General features: G+C 43.6%; 1 protein-coding gene across 14 annotated transcripts in view; it reads right to left on the minus strand.

The window, feature by feature from the left end:
- Positions 1–13,932, minus strand: part of DLGAP1 (DLG associated protein 1) — a 328,443-nt gene extending 314,511 nt beyond the window's left edge. For 5 of the 14 annotated variants that reach the window (XM_047087023.1, XM_047087018.1, XM_047087014.1 and 2 more), the window contains exon 1: positions 8,802–8,894. In XM_047087023.1, coding sequence (XP_046942979.1) covers positions 8,802–8,894 — 93 coding nt within the window. Of the gene's footprint in view, positions 1–8,339; positions 8,421–8,801; positions 8,895–12,975 lie in introns of those variants that run through there. The other 9 variants (XM_047087020.1, XM_047087017.1, XM_047087013.1 and 6 more) reach the window with 3 other exon arrangements.
- Positions 13,933–25,568: the final 11,636 nt, after the last annotated feature.

Below are 25,568 nucleotides of genomic sequence, written 5' to 3' on the forward strand. Positions count from 1 at the left end.
GGTACGATTTTCCAGTTACATGAAATGATGCCGTGCCACTACAATTTAGCAATTTATATATCTGACTTTGTAAACAAATCTCACATGTTCCTTGCTTTCTAACATGGCCACTTTCCAAACTAGACTTATATTTATACCCAATCATAAAGACAGAATCTGTGTTTTCATCATTAGTTGATCATTTTTAAAATTGTTATTAAAAGAGATGCTCGTGAAGAAACAACCCTCCAGGAAAAGAACAAAGGGCATAGTCACAAAGTTTAGAGGCAGGATGATATGCTGGAAACTGAACAGATTTTGGAATCAGAGCAGGGCTTAAATCTCTGTTATGTCCCTTACTAGTGGGATAACCTTGAGCAAATTAATTACTCCCATTTTGAATATTTTTTTAAAATTTTTTTAATGTTTATTTATTTTTGAGACAGAGAGACAGAGCATGAACAGGGGAGGGGCAGAGAGAGAGAGGGAGACACAGAATTGGAAGCAGGCTCCAGGCTCCGAGCCATCAGCCCAGAGCCCGACGCGGGGCTGGAACTCACGGACCGCAAGATCGTGACCTGAGCTGAAGTCGGACGCTTAACCGACTGAGCCACCCAGGCGTCCCTTTTTTTTTTTTTAATATTTTTAAAAATTTTTTTTAATGTTTATTTATTTTTGAGACAGAGAGACTATTACCCCCATTTTGTATGTAATGCAGGTCTGAGAAGTTACCCCAGTAACTTTGAGAAATAGGGCAATATATATTAAGCATAGGCCGATAGAACTTTCTCAATAAATTATGGTCCCTTTCCTCCTCCGCCTTCTCCTTCATCTTCTCATTGCCATCATTCATTATCACACGGAAGCACATCTGGCAGGTACTGAACATGAGAAGATGCTCAGTTTGGTGCTGTGGAAAGGAATCAAGGGCCCTGTGTGTTCTTCAAAATGTCAGTTCCTCTCTCTGGGTCACAGATGAGGAAGAAGGTATGAGGGTGACAGATGCATTTGTCCATCAAAGCCAAGAAGTGATTTGAAAGTGTGGCTCAATCGGGAGCTCTGGGTGCGCCGCGATCAGCTGTTGTTTTCATACGCGGGGCACCAGACTGCAGCCTGGGAGAGCTGTCGCTGCTAATTAAACTTCCCAATGTTGGGATAGCTACCTGACATTGTTTTGACTTTTATCAGGACAGTGGATCGAGGGGGAAGGGATTTGGATTGGAATCTTCCTATTCTGGCTTCTGTTTTAAACGGTTGTATCAAGTTTGCTGTCTATGAACAAGGGAGCCCATGGTTCAAAAGCATAAAAAGCCCTGGGCTAACTGGCCGTTGAAGTTCTTTCTGACACCTGCTTCTATCGACTGTGTGTGCTCACTGGGAGTTGATAAGGAAGAAAGGCACAACGAGATGCACTCTCCAGAAACTCTAGCAACAGACTAAACCACAACCAAATTAGACCCAGTGCCTGGAGTGGGAAAAGGAGGGGCGGGGCAGGCAGCAGAGTTTCTCCAGCGTCCAGAACACCAAGACAAATGAATGCCTCGTGCTACGTGGTTGAGGAGCGCTAACACACGGGGTAAGAGGAACTGAGGAAGACTTGCTTTGCCGCCCTGCTTCTGGACTGCTCTCTACAACTGAAGAGCCATGAGAGTGCCAGTTAGTTTCTCTAGGCCTCAGTTTCCTCCTTGTAAGCGTGATTTTGGGGTCGTCTCCCATTCCCAGTTACATAATAGCTACCTAAAAAAATCGGGGAAGAAAAGACAGGAAAGGAAGAAAGAGAAGAAGGAAAAGAAAGGAACAGGAGAAAACACAGCTAAGCCCCATTCTCTCTGCTCAGTAGGATGCAGGGGATGGGGTGTGTGTGTGAAAAGTAGGAAGCAGTACAATTAACCTCACATATCTGATTTCTGAGGGTTACTGCAGTAAGATCGGTGAAGGACGTTATTAAGGTCTTGCCTAGCATGCGAACGGTCTTCTAGGGAGATCCATAATATCACTCTGGGAGATGGGGTGATATTTATGAGGACAAGGCACAGAGGACAAGCAAGGTCAGTCTGGAGGAGAAATGAGGATGTAGTTTCCAACTTCCTACCATGGAGCAGGAATTGGTAATCTCGATTTACCAATGGAATCTAATAAATAACAGTTGGCTTTGGGATTTTTTTTTTTTTAAAGCAGCATGAAAAGTCAAAATATGTATTTTTAAAGAAGCGTGAAAGCTCATAGGAGACATTTTTGATCGATTGTTCAGTTCATGAGATCATCTGGCGTGAAATAAAGTGTTTCTTTTTCTGTGCAGTGATTGCATAAGCCAAATATGGCAGGGCGACCTACACGATAATTTTCGGCCTATGGATCTGATTTTTTACAAGCCTCACCACACACCCCTCACAGAGGGTTCTTGTTTTTGGTGGATTTGTTTCACCTCCTTTATGAAAGCCTTCAAGAGAAGGCAGCAAGCAGGAAAATCAGCTATTTATAGGCTTTTTTTTTTTGACGAAAAGTGTCTGCTCAGCGTGCCATGGAACACTTCCAAGAGGTGGGAGAACAGGAAACTATCTAAAATCAACTAGAAGGCTGGAGGAGTGTTACGGGGGAAAGATTCTTACAGGGGAATCATTTTCAGAAAGCTTAGGTTTCATTTGCAAACAAATGACAGTTACTTTCACCGACACCCCCTGAGTTACCAAAGAGCCCGCTAAACTTGTACTAGTTGAGGAAAGAAGAAGAAGAAGAAAAGAAATGACTTCCCCAGAGATTATAAGCAGCTGCGATTTTTAATGGAACTTTAAAGGAGCGCCACTCTCTGTATCTATTGACTGCCGGAGGGGCCACAGGTCAGACCAGTGTGCATGTAGAACAGTTTGGCTGGTAGGTGGCCTTTGTGTAGCTGGCTTCAGAGGGTGGGGAGGATTAATCTGGGACTTTGGGCATGAGCAAGGAAGACAGACGGACCAGGGCCTGTTGTTACTGCTAGCAGAGGAACTCCCACTTCTCAAAGTTGCTCCGCTGGGAACACTCCTCGGAAAACCTGGATGAGTCGTTACGGGAGGCAAGTGGCTAGAGCCCCCTCGTAGACAAGCTTCCGCAGCCATTGCTGTGAATGAAACTCGTCCTGTTGAGTTGGCCAAAGCTGCCCGGAATTAGGCGGTCTGCACAGACTGAAGACACGAAAGCAAAAGCAGGTCTTCTCTGAAGCACCTAAAGCTCCAGGAAGCCAGAGGAAATGCGTTCTGTTGGCAAATATAAGCCATGGGAAAACCTGACCCGCTGAGGCTGGGCTATCAAAAGATCGACCCTTGGTGATCTTTTCATCTGCAGGCAAAAGCCTCATGTGTTTCGTTGGAACACGGGTGAAGAAGCCTTAAATGTCCACTGGGACACTGGGAGAGGGCTTTCCTTTATCAGGAAATCAGATATGCTCGTCCTAACCCTGGTTTAATAAAAGTTGGGTGAGGCAAAATAGAAGACAGTGGTAAGGTACGGGGAACACATGAAGAAACCGTGAAGCATTTTGATATCTGAAGGTGTGTAAACTCAAAACATTTCACACTATTTTTTCCCACATTAGAAATTAATTTTTTCCCAAAGACCTGAACGAACATAGGACTCATATCATTAGGCCCATTTTACAGACACAGAAATGGAAGTACAGATGAAGGGAGACCAAAATCATGTTGGAAGTCAGCAGCAATAGTAAAATTAATGGAACGCCCGAAGCCCGTGTTTTCATCTGTTAGACTCTACTGCCCCCTTCAGTAAATAAGATGATAAATGTAGGCTGATAGTTCCCTAGAGTCGGGTTAAAGTGTGGCTCTTAGGTTGATCTCGGTGTGGGAATCACCCAGCACCATAGAATCAAACTCTCTTGGGTTGATGTCAGAAATCTTTATTTTATAGACACTTTAAAGGTGATTCTTGCGCACACAAAGTTAAGGAAACATCGCCCTAAATATTCAACGATGGGGCAAGTGGCTACATGTATATATATTCTATACATATGGCCACAGATTTGTTAACAATTTTTTAAATGTTTATTTAGTTTTGAGAGAGGGATACAGAGTGCGAGTGGGGGGTGGTGGCAGAGAGAGAGGGAGACACAGAATCTGAAGGAGGCTCTAGGCTCTGGGCTGTCAGCACAGAGACGGATGTGGGGCTCGAACTTGTGAACTGTGAGATCATGACCTGAGCCGACGTTGGACGCTTCGCTGACGGAGCCACCCAGGCGCCCCTATGGTAACAATTTTCATACTAGGGAAGGTAAGGTGGGAAGTGTGGGATGCTTGCTACCAAGATAGTGTAAGACACCAGAGAGAAGTACGTTGGGCTCTGAGTCCCAGGGCTCTGAGTGTAGTGCTTAAAGATTACATATCCAAACATGGGGCGTGTTTGCCCCATTTGCCCTCCTTCGGTACATGAGTCACTCATAATGAAACCACAGAGACGCAGGAGGGACCAATGGGGATAATAGGAGAAATAGACCTATTTCTATTTTTTAGAAATTAAAAACATACCACTCTGCCCTTGGTAACCACAGAATTACAAATTGCAGGTAATTATTTAGTTACCAACAGTTTTCATCACTTGTAAATCTTTTAAGCCACAAACATGATGCAGATCTCACTTTGAGTTCAGTTCTTTTTTCCCTTTGCCTCCTTGTGCCTTGACCTCACTGCCTTAGAAAGATGTAGTAAGGCTGGATAAGCTATTCTTTGAAAAGGGCCTTAAAGGTTTTCACAGATGTGTGAAACATCGAGGGGAAAAGAACAGGGCTGTCGCTGGGCAGTGAGCCTGCTGGTCTCAGTCCACTACCGACAAGATGACTGATCTTATATCAGTCAAGGTGTCTCCCTAAGGTTTATTTTTGTCATTTTTAGAAAGAGTGACTTCGACTAAATACTCTCAAAGAATTCTTCCATATGGTGATTGTTAGATACGTCGATAGGAAGATGCTATGTCCGCCTTTCAGGAAGAAGTTTTAAAGGAGAAGGTCTACCAGATGGCCTTCCAAAAGGGGTTCTAAAATGCTAAAACTATCATTTTTCTGAAAAACAAAAAACAAAACCTGCTCGATTCTTTACCTACCTTAAGGTTTTAGGGACCGTAGGGTAAAATTCGGGAGGAGTTACACAATTCTGAAGGTCTATATTAAACAGTGGAAGGAAAAAGAAAAAACAAGTGGAGAAATCGCTTCCTTTCATTGTTGTTGGATGTCTCTTTGTAGGAAAGGTTTTTACCCTCATACCAGTGAAGCAAGACATCCCTAACTGGTTTCTACTAATGGTCCGAGGTGAACTTCAATATAATCATTGTAAAGGCAAAATAATGAGTTTTCTAGTGAGAACTTTGGAAAAGCTGATCCCCCACTCTGTAGTCATTCTTATATGGATATTGTGAAATTGTGTGTTTAAAATGGATCTTATGTCATGAATCAGAGATCAGAGAAAGCATACACATATAAATGCAAATTTTGAAGTATGAGTCCAGGGATGTTTATGCAGATGCAATGTGTTATGTGTGGACCTGTATACATGCATACTACAGACAGTAACTCTGGACTCCACATAATTCTGCTTCATAGACAGTTCTGTGATATCAAAAGACTGAATCTGTGGGAAATTTCCTAGTTCCGTGAGAACAATGAGTAGAAACTTCGCCTGAGAGAATAGTGACTTAATGTACACGAAAGAAAAGATCTACCTGTCTAGAAAACTCATTTTGCAAATGTAATTAGAAGTCTCTTTATCTTGGAAATGGAAACAAGGTAGGGCATGTTGCTTAACTTTAGGGGAAAAAAACACATCAGTTTTTAAAGATAGTTTTATATATTCTTACACTGAAAAGACCGGAGAATCAGAATTTCTTTGGCCATCAGTGTTCTCCAAGGGGGGTGGGGGAAGAGTTAAAAAAAATACCAGAAACAAATAATTGGTCAGAAGCAACAGAAGGAGTGAGACGATATGCTTCTCCTTACACTGTATTCCCTCCTTTACCTTTGCTAATTGTATAACAGCAGTGAATTCATTCTTATATGTTTATCTTTTAGCTAGAGAGAGGACTGGGTTGAAGGAGACTAAATCATTCATTGAGAAAAATTAGAGCACAACCCCCCCACCCCCATTGCAGTTTCAGTCTAAGAATTTATAAAAAACATTTAAATATGCATTTACAAAAATAAAGTAAAAAAATGTTCCCTGTTCCATAATGTGTGTTCCAAGTGGCAGTTAGCAGGGGCAGAACCTAATGATAGGGGATGGTCAAGATGATCTTGAGAAGCGGATAAATGAGCTCTGGATGGGAAGTTATACAGCCATGTTATTTTTATCCAGTGGAAAAAGTTATGGATTCAAAGGTTCAAATGAGTAATAAAAATCAGTGAGGTCACATAACTCTTCATGGCTATCATTAATAGTAACCTGGTTTTACCTGAAAAGGCCAATTTTAATTTCTCTCTACCAAGCTACCCCCTGGCAAATGACAGAAAAAAACCTGACCAAGAGGTATTATAGTTTGAACCACGTGAAGCTTCTGGTTTCAATTGCTTAGACCTATAAAGATGGAATTTCTCCATGATTCAGTGGGCACAATAACGTACTAAGAGAGGTTGTTGCCTTTGAACTTAAAGCAAAATGGTTAAAACCTAATCTAATCACCAAATCAAAGCCAACTTGGTAATATTGCATGTATTTTTTAGTAGTCCCTATAAAATCTCAAACAAAAGACCAATGTGTTCTACCACTCACAAATCACCGTTCCTGTAAAGTTGTATAAAGCTATGATCTCAAGCAGACAAGAGATTATGGATGAATCTTTCTGTACAGAATATGAATGATTACTTTGAGTTTTTGCCTTCAATTTGCTTCCAAGCAACCTGTTTTCTAAGGAGGATAGAGAATGAGGAAAAAAAGTCCACTGGCCACTAAGAGATCCAGGGCTAGTTTTTCTCTTATTTTGTGCTAACCAGAGGTATGCCTTCCTTTATTAGATTGGACTCTGATTGGAAAACATGTCTTGTGAAACCTTTGATTATGCTAACCAAGCACCTTAGAATAGTGAAATTGCAATCCAAGAATCATGAAGTTTCTTTAACAGCTTTCAGGAAGGATTTCCTATTTCTTTTTTTGAGCTTCCTTCGACTACCACTGACTTTTCTCTCACAGTGCTTTGCCAATTGTCTCCCCCACATCTCCACTATTATTTGGATATGGGCAATAGTGAGAATTAGACTCAGAGAATTACCAGGATTCTGCTAGCTGCACACTTTATTCTACGGTCAAAGTTAGGATCAGACAGGAGCAACCTTATTTTTCTATTAACAAAGAGGACACCTTTACTAAGATCAGTGAAAAATAGGGAGAAGACTGTGCAAGCCAAGTAGGAAATACATTCAAGAATCTTGACACTCCTTGCTGGATTATTAAGGCCATTTAAATTAAAAATAAAGAAAATGATCAGTTCATGTAGTTGACAGGTTTTGTTTTGTTTTTTTTTAAAAGGCAGCAAGGAAACATTACAGTAACCAAGTAACCAAAGTCACTAGCAGAATTGCTCAGCACTGTCACACACTTAATATAAAGTAGTTTTAATTGATTTAATATAATTTAAATTGTTCCAAAACAAAAGGAAAGAAAACCTCAGCCGGGGAAGGAAAACTCCCACTAGGCAAAGACTGACATAATCTTGAACAAAATTTCGAAAATTAGTTGTACTTGCACTGAAAAAAATCCTGGGTTCATGCTTGTTATGAATGATTCTTCAGTGGTTTTTTTTTTTTTGTGGAGTCTAATTTAACCAACAGATAAAAAAGAAAGAAGGAAAGAAGGAAAGAAAGAAGGAAGGAGGGAAGGAAGGAGGGAGGGAAGAAAGGAAGGAAGGAAAGGAAGAAGGAAAGAAAGAAAGAAAGAAAGAAAGAAAGAAAGAAAGAAAGAAAGAAAAAGAAAGAAAGAAAGAAAGAAAAGGAAAAAAAACAAAAACAAAAACAAAAAACTCCAACCATCCAGAAATTTTAATTTTGCAAAGGAACAGTAAGCATTTAGGATCCTTGCCTGGAAAACAACCGATCACATTTCAATCACTAGCCACGCAATGTCCTCTAATAGAACCTAGCACCTTAGATCAACTGTGTCAATGAAAGATTTTACGAAGCCTCTGTGACACAGATTTGTTAGGTATCCAATATCTCAACCTGTTTCTTACCATCTCTACACACATTAATTTATTAGCTCTTTCAGTCTTTCTAGCTACTATTTACAGAAGAAATAAATGAACAAAAACTATCCTCCCCCCCACCCCCCCGGCAAAACCCCCACTCAAACCAAAAACACACTCTCACCAAATACAAAGTAATAAAAGAGTTGTACCCAAACCTGGTCAGTCCTTCCATTTCTTGAAACTTGCACGCAAACTGAAGAAACCCACTCAGCCTTAAAAAGGTCGATCATTTCTCTCTCCTAAAATTTCATCTCTGAGAGTGGCTTTCTTTCTCCGTCTCTGTCTTGCTCTCTCTCTCCCTCTCTCTCTGTGTGTCTCTACTTCTACCGGGGAGAGCGTTTTGTTTCCCTTTTCCTGTTTCTGCTGCTGGATGAATGCAAAATACATGATTGAAGGGATTTTTTTTTTTTTCAGGTTAACAGTTGGAAATCTAAAATCTTGCTCTTCTGAATGGCTTTATATGCTAGTCACTCAACACTTAACGTTCACATAAAGAAGCATATACAGAACCAAGAATCCTGCTTTTCTAAAGCAAAACAAAACAACCACAAAAACTCCTTTTACTCCTTTGAGCCCATTCTTATTTTATTTACTTAACTATTAGCACTTACCCGGAGATGTGCCATAAATGCTCTATTCCAAATGTATAAAAGCCAACCACATCTCAACTGAGAATTAAACAGTTTTAATGTCTTCAAATCCATGTCCCTGCTCCAAACCCTGATACAGTCACTGGCAGCGGTACAAGATTCTAAACAGCAGACATCTGATTCTTGACATTTAAAAATAACAATATTGGGGGGAAAGAAAAGGGAGTCTTTTTTTTTTTTATTAACTACAAACAGCTTGTGAGTGAGCACATACCACAGTCGACTGTATTAACTGGGTCTTGCAATAATTTCAAGCTACAGGACTTTATTTCTAAATCCACGTCAGACAGAGGCTAAATACCTACAGACTTCTCACTTTCTGTATAACCGTGGCCATGGCCGAAGTTAAATTAATTTCAAGAGATAGTTTCATAAGGAGAAAATCAGGACTTTGCTAGTATTTAGATTCTGTTATTGGTGAATACTGATTTAACTTTTGTGCAGTCTTGAATCCAATTAGGGACATATCAATCATTCTGTCGCTTGTCTAAGATGGGTCACATTTCATGTACGTGTATCCTCAACTGTAGGCACAAATAAGAAGTCAAAGGAACACATACATTTGCTACAGAAGAAAACAGGTAATAAAATGAAAATAAAACGCATTTCTTTCGGTTTCTGGAGCACATTTTAGACTTAGATCTGGGATCAAGTCTTGGCTCTTTTACTCACTTTCTAAGTGATTTAATCTTTCATGCCTTAGTTTAGTCATCTGTAAAACTGGAGTAAATAGTAATAACGTTACGAAGTTATTTCAGGTACTAAATGAGATACTGTGTCGTTTCTGGCACACAACAGGTATTTGATATATGCCACTTCCTCCCTCTGTTTTATATCTGGAAGGGGTTGGGGTTCGACACGGTAACTAGAAAAATCCAGGCTATGAAGCCAGATAAATCTGTTCTGACCCTCCATGTTGTCGCATACTGTGTGTCGGTAGGTAAATTACTTAACCTAATTTACTAAATCTCAGTCTCTTCAACTGTAAAATACCACACAGAGTTTTACAGGGCAAATTAGATAATATTGGGAAAACATGTATGTTTGGTAGGTATTTATTAAATGAGAGTTTCCAGGCCTCATAACTCTTAAAAGTCACTCCCATGAGTACTCTTCATATGTAACTAAGGAGTTTAAAAATGTGAACTCAGATCACAGATCTTCTAGACCAAATGCCTCATGTTATGGCAGCGGAAGGAGACCCAGAGAGCTGAGATGATAATTCCAAGCCATATCACTAGGCAGTAAGTGATCACTAACTAGTTAGTGGCAAACAGGGACTGGAACATAGACCCTCTCCTTTGAAGTTCAATGCTTTGTCCACTAAACTTTGTGAGGCTGAAGTCACACACGTCTGTAGATCCAGTTTCAAAATTAGTTGGTAATTAAGACAATACAACTGGAAAGAACACCCCCCCCACCCCCTACACACACACACTTTTCTTTATTTCCCCAAATTTGTTTCTAAGAACGAGCTTGTCAATGAAATTATTCCAGGGGAACTGGCAGGGTCTGGCTACACCTGTCTTTCTGAGAAAAGCTCCAGCGGGACTGCAGAGTCTCTGTTTCCTCTAAAGCAAGGAGAGAGAAGGAGAGAATGTCCAGCTCGGGGAGTTTCCTGTTCTCCTTCCTCCCCCTGTGAATGTCCAGCTCCTTCTCCTTCTTCACAGGAACCCTTTAATTTTTGGCACACTGGCTGGGAAGAACATGCTGTTCTACATTTAGTTTATCTTCCAGGCACACTACCTGCTCACACTGAATTTTTTTTCCAGTCTGAAAGTTTCACACAGAATAAGAACTCAACAAATGTCAATATTTATTAAAGAAGTTGTGCTTTTGAGCTCAGTTTATATTTAAAGGGTTTACCTAGCTTGGTTCAGCATTAATTATTGCCCAATGTAGGATAGAAAATATTAATATTTTTCAGTCTTCCAATAACTTCAGAATCAAAAACAAAGGTCCTCTGGGTAACAAAGTCAGATTAGCTGCTGCTCTGGGGACGAAGGGAAGGAAATGGGATTGGGGAAGGTATATATGTGATCCATTGTAATTAATGTTTTATTTCTCTAGTTGGGTTATGTATGACTGAGCATTTGTTTTCTTATTATTTTTCTTTATACCTCTCTGTAAGCCTCAAACATTTCATTATAAAACTGGCTTAGAATAAGGTAAATAACTTCAAAATAGAATTTCCAAATCTTTCTAATATGAGATGTGATAATGCTATGATACTAAATCTCATACTTAAATCTTTAAGCTTTCATTCTCATTTTATGGAAAAGCTTTTAGTCATAATATGTTTACCCTACAGACTTTCTGTCTCCTGTTCACCATTTTCATGCCCTTGATTCCAGGGAAAGAGCTATTTTGCATGAGGTAGAGATAAGCCTAACTCTTGGGTCTTCAACATATTGGCCATGAGGCTTTAAATCACTTGATATTTCTAAATGTTTCCTCTCTTGTAAAAACAGAATATTATTATATCAAGCTCTCAGGATTATTTTGAAAATTCAATGGAACAACAAATGCAGAACATCTGCTACAGTATCTGGTACACAGTAGATTTTCAATCAAAATCAGTTTCCTTCTTTCTTTCCTTACCCTTCCACTTTTCACCACTACTGGAGCCTTTACCCATCCTTTCTTCAGGACAGATGTTCTAGTCAAAATACTTTATTCTAGGTGGTGGGTAAGATTGTCACGGTCATTTCTATCAATTAAGTGACTTGGATTTGGTCCTACCTCTAAACGAACAGTATAACAGTATAACCCACTAGGCCTTTACCTCTCTTTGAATCCAGTTTCTTATATGCTGAATGAGGAGGTTGGATTAGATGTACTGTTTAGCTCTGAAATTCCATGAATAGTTTTTGATGACTTAACTCATCCAGCAACATTATAGTAAATGAGGCAATACCTCATTTACTTTCAGTGGGAGAAACTGACCACGTGATTGTGTGCTCTTTGTGAAAACACCCACACGTTGGTGGCTTCTGAACGCTGGGATGTCCTTGCCCAGTGACTGCCAGCCTGGCATATTCACAGGGCTTGGTAGAGGCATTCTCAAGGCAGCCAGGTTTGCAAGGAGGAATTCAGAGAGCAAAAAGTTGAATTTCTCAGTGGAAGACTGTTTGTCTTGCATTTCTTCTTCAGATGAGAGTGGGAACTGATTATGTCCTGCCTTTGTAGTCCAGTAAAAAGTTTTTTAAAAAGATGGGCGTCCCAGGAGATGAGAGAGGAAAACAAAAAAAGACACCGTGAAAAGGAAAAATCAGAGGGTCCTTCTTAGGGAGGGTTATATCTTGGGAAAAATGACAATACTAGATAGAGGGGTGGGGGCGGGGGAGAGATAAAGACTCCATGTAGGTTCCGTGAATGGAAGGGTTGTGGGAAAGAAGAAAAGGAGCGGGTTGCCTTGGATCTGTACGTGTGTGGGATTTACACGCCGACACTAATTGCATTTTATTGTTGTGGATGCCTCCCCCCGCTTTTCCTTTTCTTCTCTGTTGTCCCGGGTCTCTGCAGGTGCACTTGTCAGGTCCCCAAACTGGCTCTATCTCTACCTCCTCAGCACCCAGGGCATTATCCCGATTCCCTGTGCTCCGGGGGTGGGAGTGTGGTTAGTGTTGGCGGTGGTGCTAATAATTGTGATGGCGAAGATACAGATCAAGATTCCCCAATAGCTTAAGGCAGAATTTAACAATAATAATAAAACAAAACAAAACAAAACAAAACAAAAAACAACCAACACAAAACCTCTCGATAGATCCTATTAAACTCTTTCCAGAATTTAAAAGATCATTGTCGACTTTTGTAAAAAGGTGGATTTATTTTAGAATTCTGGGTAGACTCCCCTTTTCTCTGCTCCCTATCCCATGTTCTCTGAGACAAAAGAGGAACCCGAATCATTAATAACTCCACGCCTTTCTGCAGGCGTGCTTTTCTAGGGCGGTTTTCTATCTCAAGATAAGTGGATGAAGTCGGTGGCAGTTTTGTTTCCTGAGAGGAGCAGTTGGCCAGAGAAATGCCTCACAATTTGCTCAGGTTCATGCAGACAAGACTAGGACCCAGGAGAAAACACCACACAATCAGCCGGTACAATTTCTAAGCACCCATCACTCGACATAAATGGTACCTGAAGGTACTGGCAGGAGCGCTCTTGCTGACAGGACTCTGACTTCACCATGGCCTGGTCCATGTTAACCGACGCTTTCTGGTACACCTCCCTGGCGCGGCTCACGGTCAGGGTGGAGGACCAGGCGCTCTTCTTCAGGAGCGGCGCGTCCAGGTTGACGGGCAGGTTGGCACAGGTGGAGCACTTGACGTCGTTGTTACTCCGGGAGGCCTTGACCGCCTGCTCGCTGATGGTGTTGTAGGCCTCCATGAAGTACTGCGAGGCCGAGCGGTCGGGGCACCTGCCCATGGTCATCACTCCCGAGGGCGCGTGGTAGATGCACACGTCGCCGTCCAGGTTGTCGTCGGAGCTCCACCAGCCCGGGGAGGCGTTGGCGCGGGCCTTGGGGTCGGCGCGCCGCTCCTTGCTCTTGCTGCGCTTGCCGTACCTCCCCGTCTGCGTCTCGTCGGGGCTGGCTTTGCCCCCGTTGACGCTGCCCTTGGACGGCCCCTCCAGGGAGTGCGACTTGGTGAAGAGCTTCTGGACCGAGTGGACCAGGTGGCGGATGCGGCCGGGGCTGTCGCTGCGGTGCTCCACGGCCGTGCGCTTGTACTGCAGCGTGTGGTAGCCATCCCGGCTGAGCGGCAGCTGCCGCTCAAACTGGTCCAGGAGGTTGGCGGGGATGCGGTTGGCCTTGGCGGCCAGCGTGCGGGGCACCAGGGCGCACTCGTCCTTCAGCTCCTGCTGCGAGGTGTAGTGCCTGCGCGGGAAGGTGCTGCTGGCCAGCGGGTCGCTGAACGGGCCCACGCACTCGGCCTGGAAGGAGTTCCGCTGAGTGTAGTAAGGGTGGTCGGCCGGGTGGTGCTCCAGCGGGCTCAGCAGGTAGGGCTTGCGGTCCGAGTGGTGCGACAGCGAGTCGCAGGCCGCGTCGCAGGTGACCCCGTGGTGGTGGCTGCGGCTGCCCGATAACCCTTTCATTGCTGATGGGCTGCAGCCTCGGGGGTCATGGACACCCCGTGGTTAGGTTCCACACCCCGTCTTGCGCAGAGACCTGGGGGCAAGGAAGAACAAGAGAGGGCAAAGGGTTAACGCTTGGGTCGGTGAGGAGATGTGGCTCTTTTGAGCGCCGGCTACTGGGTTGGTTTTCTGGCAGAAGAACTAACTCATCGTTGTCCTTGAAAGCCGCTTTAATGCCTTGTTGGAAAGGCTCGAGCATCGGTGTAGGGCAGGGAGAGCCAACTGCAGTCAGGGACCCGGAGGTGGGGGGGGGGGGTGAAAGCTAGTAAACCCGGAAAAGGAACCTATGAAAATGCTAAATGGTTTTAAAATTATTTGAAAGCACCCCCCCTCCCTCCAGGATTCCAGTAACTGGAGATATCTTTCCTTGGCTTCTCTGGGTTTCGTCTTAACTGTCTGTTAATTGTGAAGCGTGAACACCCGAAGGGCTCAGTTTCTCTGGGAAGCCTTTGCTGATACCCCTTACAGAGAGAATTAGTTCCCCTCTGTGTTTCCATGGCATCTAGGGCCACTCTCTCAGCTCCTGTGCAATCGTTTGTCTCAGGCATTCACCTGCTGCTTTAGTTCCTTCCTCGCAGGCCTGCTTACCTCTCAGTCACCTTTCTAGCCCCCTACCTAGCCCCAAGCCAGCTCTGTAAACACACAGTAAGCGCTCCGTTAATGTAAGTAAAAGAAATGTGGGCGGAAAAAAAAAATAAGAGAAGCCACTGGCCCCTTATAACTTGGGGGCGTATCTTTCCATCTTCTGTCACATGCTTTCTGGTTAGAGTTCTGTAGTAACAATCACAGCTCACAAATACCGCCTGTGCCCCACCCCCCGAAACCCAAACACCACAGTAATTAGAATGGAAAACAGTAATGGTGACAAATAAATCAGAGCTGTAGAGGAAAATCTGCCTTTGTATTAAAAAAAATTTTTTTTTTGGTGTTTATTTATTTATTTTGGGATAGAGAGAGAGTGAGCAGGGGAGGGGCGGAGAGAGAAAGAGAGAGAGAGAATCCCAAGCAGGCTCCATACTGTTAGCACAGAGCTCGACGTAGGGCTCGATCCCACGAACCGTGAGATCACGACCTGAGCTGAAATCAAGAGTCGGGCGCTTAACTGACTAAGCCACCCGGGCGCCCGTGCCCCTGTATTTCTGTCATTAGAGGGATCAAGAGCTTCCCATTAACAAACAGAGAGCAGTTGAAGGATAAGCTTGAATTGGCTAGTTTGAATATCACGGCATCGCCTTTTCCTGGTTTAAAGGTTTCTGGTTAAATGTTCGCAAGTGATAGTGAGATGGCCAAGGGAAAGGCCCTAGAAATGTTCCCAAGGACATGAAGGACCTGGGCCCCAGGGTCAGCCCTGCTGTTCCACAGGGCAGAGTATTTTCTCTGGGCTCCAACTTGTTTGGTAGCTGACTGAATTCCTATTAACAGCCTGTTTTGTTTGTTTGTTTGTTTGTTTGTTTTTAAGCTTCTTATAGTACAAAACTTGTCATAATAAGACTTGTCCTGAGAAGCCAGCATGACGATCCAAAATATCACTAATGTCATTTCAGATATTCAGACAGGGAGAGATAAACGGTTTAAGTTACAAACATCCACAACAAAATAAAGCACACACACGTGGTCTAATGAAGAAAAATGCACACTTTTGACAGGTAAGGTCTTGTGTGTCCCATGGGCTGTCTGGTATGTGGGAGCTCCCGACAATGTTGAAAATCTCTATCCAGGGTCTATGCCTCCCCTTTTTTCTCTTCATCTCTCACTTCCTACATCAATGGCTCAGCCAAACTGATGGAGGGTTTTAATCACCAGAGTCTTTTAAAATGGGTTAGCCTACTAAATTATAAGCTCGTTGAGGGTAGGGACTATGTTTTACCCATCCAGTATCCAGCAAATACCTGGCTGATCGTGGGAACTCAGCAAAATATTTATTCGATGAATTACTGCATCAATGCGTCAGTGCAAAATTTCTCGGTGTGGTCCAGGCTGTGATTCAAGTCATGTGTACTGAGTGGAAATATGACTTGAGGCAAGGGAAGGGTCACGCTCAGGGAAGGGCCCATCTCATGGGCATTCTGGGGACCGGTGGTTTCAGAGTTTGGGAGGAGGCAGGCAGGTGAATATGCCTTCTGCTGCTGTGAGCCTTTGACTGCTGACCCTCCACAACCCAGCAGAGAACACCCCACCTCTGGAAATTCTACCTGCTGTGAAGGCAAAGCTGAGGGGCCTGCCCAGCCCTGCCGATTACAGGATGCCTAGACAGAAGACAGTCTGTCTGAAGGATAGAAAGAAACTGACACCTGAAGAGACAAAAAGGAAAGAAGGACCCATGATACTTGTGTGTCAGGAAGAGCCTGGAAATCAAAACTTGTCCACGGAAGAGAGACTAGTGAAGGAGATTGCTGCATAAGATACTTTGGGCTGCTTTGTATGACGTTATGATCCTACGATCAGGTTGTAGCAAGGAGGGATTTAAGAGGGTTAAATACACGTTTTTGGCAAAACAGCGGTACTAATTTAGATGGAAAAATCCATTGCATGAGGGAGTCTCTCTCTACAAAACAAGTCCTGTTGAAGACATTTTTGCCTTTTAAATATGAACTTAAAGATTAAAAAACAAAAATAACAGCCCAGGAGGGTTATAGTCACATAAAAAGTCTTATGATTACACATAATAGAATCTCAATATATAAAATAATAATGAAATGATGCCTCAGAATTTCCTTCTGAAGCAGGCGGGTCTTATGTAGATACTTTCTGCTAAGTAAAATGTGAAACTGGCAAGAACTGAAAACACAAATTATATATATTTACTCCAAAATGAACAGAATTATTTGAATTCTTATTCAATATTTTGTTATTTTTAATATGCCCACAGCATTTTACATAAGATGATGTTACCGGAGGACAAGCAGAGGGAATGAAGAGATTTTGCAAAACCATTAATGAAGAATTAAATGATGTAACCAATGATAATATTTGTAAATTCAACATACACAGCGTGATTTTTACTAAAATGGAAGTGAGTTATTTTCAGGATAGAGTCAAACACTTACATTTTCTCAGAGGGTAACAAATTGCATCAAGGATAAGTAAGTTAGCTTTCCTCCTTCTTACTATTTGTAAAAGGATGCTGAGATCTTAATCCCCTTTCTCTGTGATATGGGCACGTCAGGTCATGAAAAAATGGCAATAAGCAATCATAAACATTTCTAAGTGCTCTGTCTATCTTTCTGGTCAAGGCCAAATAAACAACTTCACAGCCTGGCACAGATTAAATACGCAAAAAATATCTGTTTTATTTTTTGATAGAGAATCTTACATTCTCTTCTATTCTCCTGTCATTTAAAAAGGACGATTGATCAATTTGTGATTATAAAGTAAAGCAACTACGGCTAGGAATTTACCCAAGGGATACAGGAGTGCTGATGCATAGGGGCACTTGTACCCCAATGTTTATAGCAGCACTCTCAACAATAGCCAAATTATGGAAAGAGCCTAAATGTCCATCAACTGATGAATGGATAAAGAAATTGCGGTTTATATACACAATGGAATATTACGTGGCACTGAGAAAGAATGAAATCTGGCCCTTTGTGGCAACGTGGATGGAACTGGAGAGTGTTAGGCTAAGTGAACTAAGTCATACAGAGAAAGACAGATACCATATGTTTTCACTCCTATGGGGATCCTGAGAAACTTAACAGAAGACCATGGGGGAGGGGAAGGGAAAAAAAGTTAGGGAGGGAGGGAGCCAAAGCAGAAGAGACTCTTAAAAACTGAGAACAATCTGAGGGTTGATGGGGGGGTGGGAGGGAGGGGAGGGTGGGTGATGGGCACTGAGGAGGGCACCTGCTGGGATGAGCACTGGGTGTTGTATGGAAACCAATGTGACAATTAATTTCATCTTAAAAAAAAATAAAGTAAAGCGGCACATTTGGTGACTTGCGGGGGAGTGGAGACAGATGATCTAAAGCCCTCAATGGTTCAGCAATTGCTGGGGGCACCTGCTCTTCCTTCTCTCATTCTTCCTTTTCCTTGCTCTTAAACTCCCTTTCCACACACTTCCTTCTGCCACTTCTTTCTTCCCCTCACCTGTTAAGGTTTATAAGTGGCATCCATGGACAATGCTTGCTCCATCCTGCAGTGTAACTGGGAAGAATTAACTGAGCATCCCTCATGCGCAGGCAACTAAATGCACACAGCAAATCCCTAATGGCCAAAAGGCTTATGATGTGCTCAGAGAGACATGACCTAGTCATGAAAAAAGAGGAATAACCGTTCTTATTATCTTCTGTATTCTTGGAAAAGGAAGCTGCTAGGCCCTGAATTAGATTTTAAGTGGCCATAAAAGATTTCTCAAAATAGAAAGGAATATTGCCTTCCATGCCTTCTCTTTTGGAGAGAGGGTGGGGAGTGTAGGTCAATATGCCTCCGTGAGGGTTTCTATGACTACAGTGATCATCTCTCATATATTATTTTTGTTCAGTATGACTTCAAAATTGTGTTTTGTTGTCCTCCTAGGTTTGATTTTACTGTCAGACCAGATGTACTGATTTTTGACTTGGAGAATTTCTTGACTATATTGGCCACCATGAGATGAGCTCTGAGTGTGAGAGGCACCTGGTTTTCACAGAGTTTCACAGAGCTCCCACACCTGGAGCAGAAGCACTGCTGCACCAATGATGACTGAAGCAAGAACGATCCGGCTCCGGAAAGGAAATTCTCAAGGTAGGTAATTTATTAGGCCCGAGGGAAAAACAAACAAACCACATATTAGAAGATGCTGACAAGGGGAAAACAGTCTTGCAAAGTTGGCAAGTCCCTATTTCATTTTGATTTCTGTGCGTGTCTTTATTTAGAGCTGCTGTTCTTGATTTTTCTTTACATGCAGATAGAAGAACTCGGGGCACCTGAGTGGCTCACTCGGTGGAGCGTCTGACTCTTGATTTCAGCTCAGGTCATGATCCCAGGGTCATGGGATTGAGCCCCATGTCAGAGACTACTTAAGATTCTCTCTTTCTCCCTCCCTCTGTCCCTCTCTCCCACTTGCTCTGTCTCTCTCTCAAATAAATAAGATGAAAAAAAATTTAAAAAAGGAAAAAGAAGAACCAAGTTAAGGGCTTCTATTCTCTCATTCGGTGAAGACTGATAGCCAGGCCATCATGACTCACTTTAGGAAGAGCAATGCTGGGGACCCTGCCCAGGAGAATAGGGAACACTGTGTTCTTGTCTGGGGAGACATCAGGACTGAAGAAATCTCCACAAATCTTTTCAGGGTCAAGTGGCCTTTTTGGCTTTCCTCCATGGGACCTGCCCATGCCAGGCTGTAACCTTCAACGGAAGAGAAAGAAAGGATTCCCTTATGGGAGAGTATAAAGTAGTCGCAGAATAATGACTATGTCTCCCAGTCTCCCTAAATGGGCAGAGGTGACTAATTCTGGCTATTGGAGTATAATTGGAAACGGCGGAATGTGCAGTTTCTGGAAAATGTCTCTAAAGCGAAAGGCATACCCTTCTTTACCCCTTCCTCGGCCGGCCTGCCGACAGGACGGGAGGCGTAAGTTGCTGTGGGAGCACCACAAGATAAAGGGCCTGGCCACAGTGGAGTGCCGTTGCAGCCCCGCTCTGCATCTCTATCTTTGTCTCCGCCACTGTTATTTTATTTTCTGACACTGGCATCTAACCTATCTCTCATTGGGATGGGCAGTCAAGGCCAAATCCCGAGGAGCTTTTGTAAGTAATCCTCGTACCCAGGACTTGACTTTACAGGTGGTGGTATTCCACGAGAGCGTCTTAAACCGAGCAGTGACATGGCCAGCCACGTGCTAAAGATTTCCCTGGCTGGGGCTCGAGGCTATTTAGGGTGGAGAGAGGCAAGAAAAACCTAAAAGAAGCAGTTTGTTCTTGCTGGGGCAGTTCAGGAGGAGGCTGAGAAGGAGGAAAGGGCACCTCCAAGGAGGGTGAGAAGGTGGCCCGCTGGGGCAGTGCCACCCACCGCAGACCTCCTCGCTTGCACGCCTGCGTCTCCTCCACAGTCTAAACACGCAGGGCACTCTTTTGCGCACGGAGCAAAATCCTATGCGATACGGACGCAGCTGTTTAACAGCAATTTTTTTATTCTGTTAATAATAAATCCCAATTCTGTGGGGTTCGAGAAGGAAGAACGTTATGAATGCTCAATGGGCTTATGATTTTAAATAAACAGTTGTTTAAAAAAAAAATAAGGGAATGGTTCTCACTAATGTACTACTGAGAAACAAAGCCATGCCATTTTGGGGTAAAAGTAAACAGAAAACCGAACAGAGAGGTGTGAGGGTGAGTGAACATTGCCCCAAGGCCCACTTTTCAGATACTCTCTGACCTGAAATTGTAGCTGCACAAAACAGCTGAATGCCATTCTCTCAATTTTTCAGACTTGCCTGCTTGAAGATTTGCATGTATTCTCTACTTAAAACCATACGAATGCCATGAGAGCACCTTTGAGTAAGCATGGTTGGAAATGCACCAGTTGTATCACTGAGAGTACAATGCTTCGGCATTTTGTGCTAAGCCATAGAAGCAGAATGTATTCTGGCTTTTCCATTAATGCTAATTGCTATCCCAATCATCTGCAATTGGATTTTGTTTGTGAATACCTCCTTCAGCCAGTCTGCTTCTACAAATAAATGCCTTCTGAGCACTTCCCTTTCAAAAGACATGATATTGTACAAAAAACAATACAAAACAAAAAAAGCAACATGTCAAACCTCCTCCCATTTGGTCACAGTAGGTAGTGCAATTACAACGGCCTTTGTCTTCATACAAAGCTTTTAAAAAGTAGTTTCACTTCGACTTTTGAGCATGAAACGGTGGAGGGTGATATTTCTTGAGAAAATGGTTAGTTATCATTAATATTGGTATATATTTATTGCTGGTTGAGTAAAATCTCATAGAACACAGGAGGGGGTTTTTGAGGCAGTGCATTATTATTATTATTATTATTGTTATTTAATGTTTTATTTATTTTTGAAAGAGAGAGAGAGAGAGAGAGAGAGAACGAGTGGGGGAGGGGCAGAGAGAGACAGTGACACAGAATCTGAAGCAGGCTCCAGGCTCTGAGCTGTCAGCACAGAGCCCGATGCAGGGCTCGAATTCACAAACCGTGAGATCATGACCTGAGCTGAAATCGGACGCTTAACTGACTTAGCCACACAGACGGCCCAAGGTAGTACATGATAACAACCTCGCATCATTGTTTGGGATTGACACGGGTAGGAAGGTGCCTGTTTTGACTCTATGTGACCTTGGAGATGTGCTCTCCATGAAACTGTTCCCATTTGGGTTTCTAGGGGAGGGTACTTCAGCTATACTTACAGATGGAGTCCCCTGGGAGAGAATGTGGTTACTTTCACCCACCATGGCCAGTAGCTCTTGGGGAGGCACAGTGGGGACACCCTATCTCATGGGAGTAAAACACACGTCTGTAGAATTTTTGGAGAAGAGCAAAGACCATCAGTGTCTCTTAAAAAAAGATGCCGGGAAAAATATGCAAGCCATTGATTAGTGCAGGAGAAACAGGAATGATGACATAATAAAACTGTTTAATAGGATATAAAGACAGCCATGATTGGGGTGCCTGGGTGGCTCAGTCGGTTAGGCATCTGACTTCAGCCTAGGTCATGATCCCACACTTCGTGGGTTTGAGCCCCGTGTCTGACAGCTCGGAGCCTGGAGCCTGCTTCAGATTCTGTGTCTCCCTCTCTCTCTGCCCCTCCCCTGCTTGCACTCTGTCTCCCCAAAATAAATAAATATTAAAATAAAAAAAAGACAGCCATGATGGAGAAAGGGAAAAATCCAAAAACAATGACAATCAAAACAGTACAATGCAACTTGAGAAGCAGCAGTAGAAATAGCCTCTGATGAAAACTGGGTTATTTTTGTCCACATCTCTCATAACTAGCTGAATAGTCTTGTGAACATGTACTGGCACATTCTAGACAACTTGCTTCAGAGCCAGACTATATATATTCTTTTACCTGAATCAAAAGTGGTTTTTTGTTCTCATAAATCTCCTTCTTTTAAATGCTGCTGCTTTTCTTACCACGTTCACCCTACAAATCTACCAAGTGCGGAGGCACCAAAAGTACCTGTAGTGGTCCCTTCTGGGGTGGCTGTTGAGCTGACACCTGCTTTGGGGACCGTTTTCTCCCCCTGCCCACAGCCTCTGCTGCTGATGTCCTTGCCAGGAACAGGGAAGGCAATTACTACCTCCTCTGAGCTGATTGAACTGCGTTTGAAGACCCAACTCCGGGGCACCCATGCAGAGGCTTAGCTGAGTTAATCAGATGCTGGCTCCCAGAAATTTAAATGGAAATGTTCCTAGACTCACTGAACCCTGGTGAGCTTATCTGCAAAGTCAAGTAGAGGAAAGGCCAGTATCGGCACCACGGGAAGCCAAAGTCGAGTGCTGTTTGAAACTGTGGGGCAGCAGAGAAAAGGCAGCAGGGGAGGGGGGAGGAAACAGGCAGAGAGAAGCGTATCTGGGCTCCATGTAGCCCCAGGGAAAGAAACAGAGAAGCCGCCCAACATCCTTCTGAACCTAGTCCGGCCCGGCTCCCTCCCTGGAGTGGCCAGGACCCAGTGGTCTGTGGCAGAACCGTGGCAGGCCCAGAAACGCGTACCTCTCCAAGCACAGAGACCCTCCGGCCCAGCCAGGGAAACCGCAAGCTTACGAGAAGCACCACCAAAGTGCTCAGCGGGCCCCGCTGGGAGTCTCAGAAGCGGCCCCATCGGGATCGGCTGAAGCATCTCGAAATGGCCTTTACCACTTGACGGGTGTATTGGCTCCAACGAACCACGCACGCCCATTCAGAGTTCACGTTCATTCTTTCAGAACCGTTATCAGTGCCTGCACGCACGAGAGAGAGGTGGTCAGCACCCCGCGGGTGAGCTGGCCTGTCTCTGCCGCTAACCATTTTCAACGCGGTCCCCAGTGTTTTTCTGCCGGTGGTCTGGCCTTCCCCACCCCTGCAACGCCGGCTGTGGATGGGAATTAGACTCGAACCCGCTCACACACGGCTCCTTCGGCTTCCATTTTCACGTAGCGGTTAAAGTGCCTTATTCTTACTCTTCGTCTATCTAGCGGTAATTAGCATTTATTATCATAATTTATTATTTCATTTTTCATTTATTTATGTTCATAAATTATCATTTCCTTTTCATTCATTATCATAATTTGTTTTTCGTTTTGGAACCAGTCTTTCCGTCCCCTCTAGAGTTCTGCACCCAATCTTAAATTTTAAATTTTTTTTTTAATGTTTATTTATTTTTGAGACAGAGAGAGACAGAGCATGAACAGGGGAGGGGCAGAGAGAGAGGGAGACACAGAATCTGAAACGGGCTCCAGGCTCTGAGCTGTCAGCACAGAGCCCGACGCGGGGCTCGAACTCACGGACCGTGAGATCATGACCTGAGCCGAAGTCGGACGCTTAACCGACTGAGCCACCCAGGCACCCCAATCTTAAATTTTAAACAAACAAATCCATCTCCACTAAACTTTCTGGAAAAACGGTTGCTGTGACAGAAGGACCCATGATGACAGTCGCTGTCCCTTGGAGAAAAATCAGTTTTGACGCATAAGGATGTTAACCTGTCAGACAGCAGATGATATATTCTTTCAAGGTGTTAGGCATGGAGTCAAATCAAATCTGTGCATGGGGATTTAATTCAACATCTACTTATCAAATAATGATTATTTACATGCAGTACACCGGGCACTCTAAAAAGAATTAAGGAGTCTTATTATTTCCCACCCACAACTTTTATTTTAAAAAGATATTTAGTTATTTATTTATTTAGAGCGTGAGCAGGGGAGAGGAAGTGAGAGGGACAGAGAGAGAAAGAGAGAGAGAGAATTTCAAGCAGCCTCCACAGTTAGGGTGGAGCCCCATACCAGGCTCGAACCCACGAACCTTGAGATCATGACCTGAGCCAAAAATCAAGAGTCGGAGGCTTAACTGACTGAACCACCCTGGGGCACCTCCCACCCACGACTTCTATCTCTCAAGTTTCCACATTCTCTTCTCCTCACTTCTGCTCTCTGATAGCTCTCAGGGTAGTTTCTTCTGTTCTCCGGTTCCTCAGCAGCTCCCTTTTCTCTAGGTCGGTCAGCCCCCAGGGTCTCACTTTCTTCCCTTGCTGGCCTAAGGAGACACATCCCCTCAAACATTCTTTTGCAAGCACCCTCGGCCCCTTGCTCTGTGATCCTTCTGCCTCGTCTATTCTGGACAATATAAAATCAAGGAGTGGTGTCACCATGCTGTGTTCTTCCACACGGGGCTGTGTGTCACTGAGGGTGGGACTGGTGCCATGACCAATTTCCAGTGTCTAATCTCTGCTCCATTCCCCAAGTGGATCAGGAGTGGTGTCGGGGGTCTCTTGCTTCTGTTGCCGCTATTCCAAGCCCTTGACTCCCCTTACCATGTCTCGTCTGGACTTGTTTGGAAAAAGAAAGACAGTGACCAACAAATACTAAGTGAATAAAAAAAGGAATGGTTCCTGTGCCTCTAGCAGCGACAATGATAAACAGTTTTGAGCACCTATATGCCAGGCACATGCTGACCACTTTATTTTATTTATTTATTTATTTATTTATTTATTTATTTATTTTTGTTTTGTTTTTAAGTGTTTATTTATTTTTGACACACAGAGAGAGAGAGAGACAGAGCATGAGTGGGGGAGGGGCAGAGAGAGAGGGAGACACAGAATCTGAAACAGGTTCCAGGCTCTGAGCGGTCAGCACAGAGCCCAACGCGGGGCTCGAACTCACAGATCGTGAGATCATGACCTGAGCCGAAGTTGGAAGCTCAACCTACTGAGCCACCCAGGCGCCCCACATCCTGACCACTTTAAATGCATTATCTCATTTCATCCTCAAAGGGTACGTGGTAGGGACTGTTCTCTGGATAAGGATACAGACTATCGCAGATGAAACAACTTGTCTGAGCTAATACAGCTGGTAAATTTTGAACCCACCGTGTCCTTAGCCACCGAACCATAACGACCTTGCTCCCACCACCTCTAGAGCACTCACACCCCACAGCACTTTCCATAATCCTAACGGTATGATTTGCAATGTGATCTTTCTTATCTGATCATGCCATTTTTAGCTTTAAGTTCTTTCCAGACTTCCTACACTTTTACAATATTAATCTCAACCTTTGGATAGGACCCAAAGTGGAGATTTTCATGATCTAGACACCCTTGTCTCCTGTCACCCCACCCCTTATGCCAGCAGCACTGGACCCCACGTACTCTTCTCCATATGCCACGCTTTTCAGTGTCCTTGTGCTTTGTGCTCTCTCAAATAGTCACCGCTGCTCACCGAGCCGATTCTTATTCCTCCTTCAAGAGGCGATACAAAGACAGCCTCCCCTGAAAATCTTCCTTGTGCTAAAGGAAGCGGGGAAGTGAGAGGCCTTGTCTAATTTGTGATCTAGTTGAGGAAATAAACCGCACAAACATGAAACGATCAGAGAGTATTCTAAGTCAGAATCTAATCAGACCCTAGATTGTGTGGTGCATGTTGCATATGTGATGCACCGAGGAAAAAATCTGGAAAAAAC

This window comes from Lynx rufus, unplaced genomic scaffold, assembly GCF_022079265.1.
Source record: "Lynx rufus isolate CCGP_SWC_20201006 ecotype Redwood Valley unplaced genomic scaffold, mLynRuf1.p SCAF_22, whole genome shotgun sequence".
NCBI classification, from domain to species: Eukaryota; Metazoa; Chordata; class Mammalia; order Carnivora; family Felidae; genus Lynx; species Lynx rufus.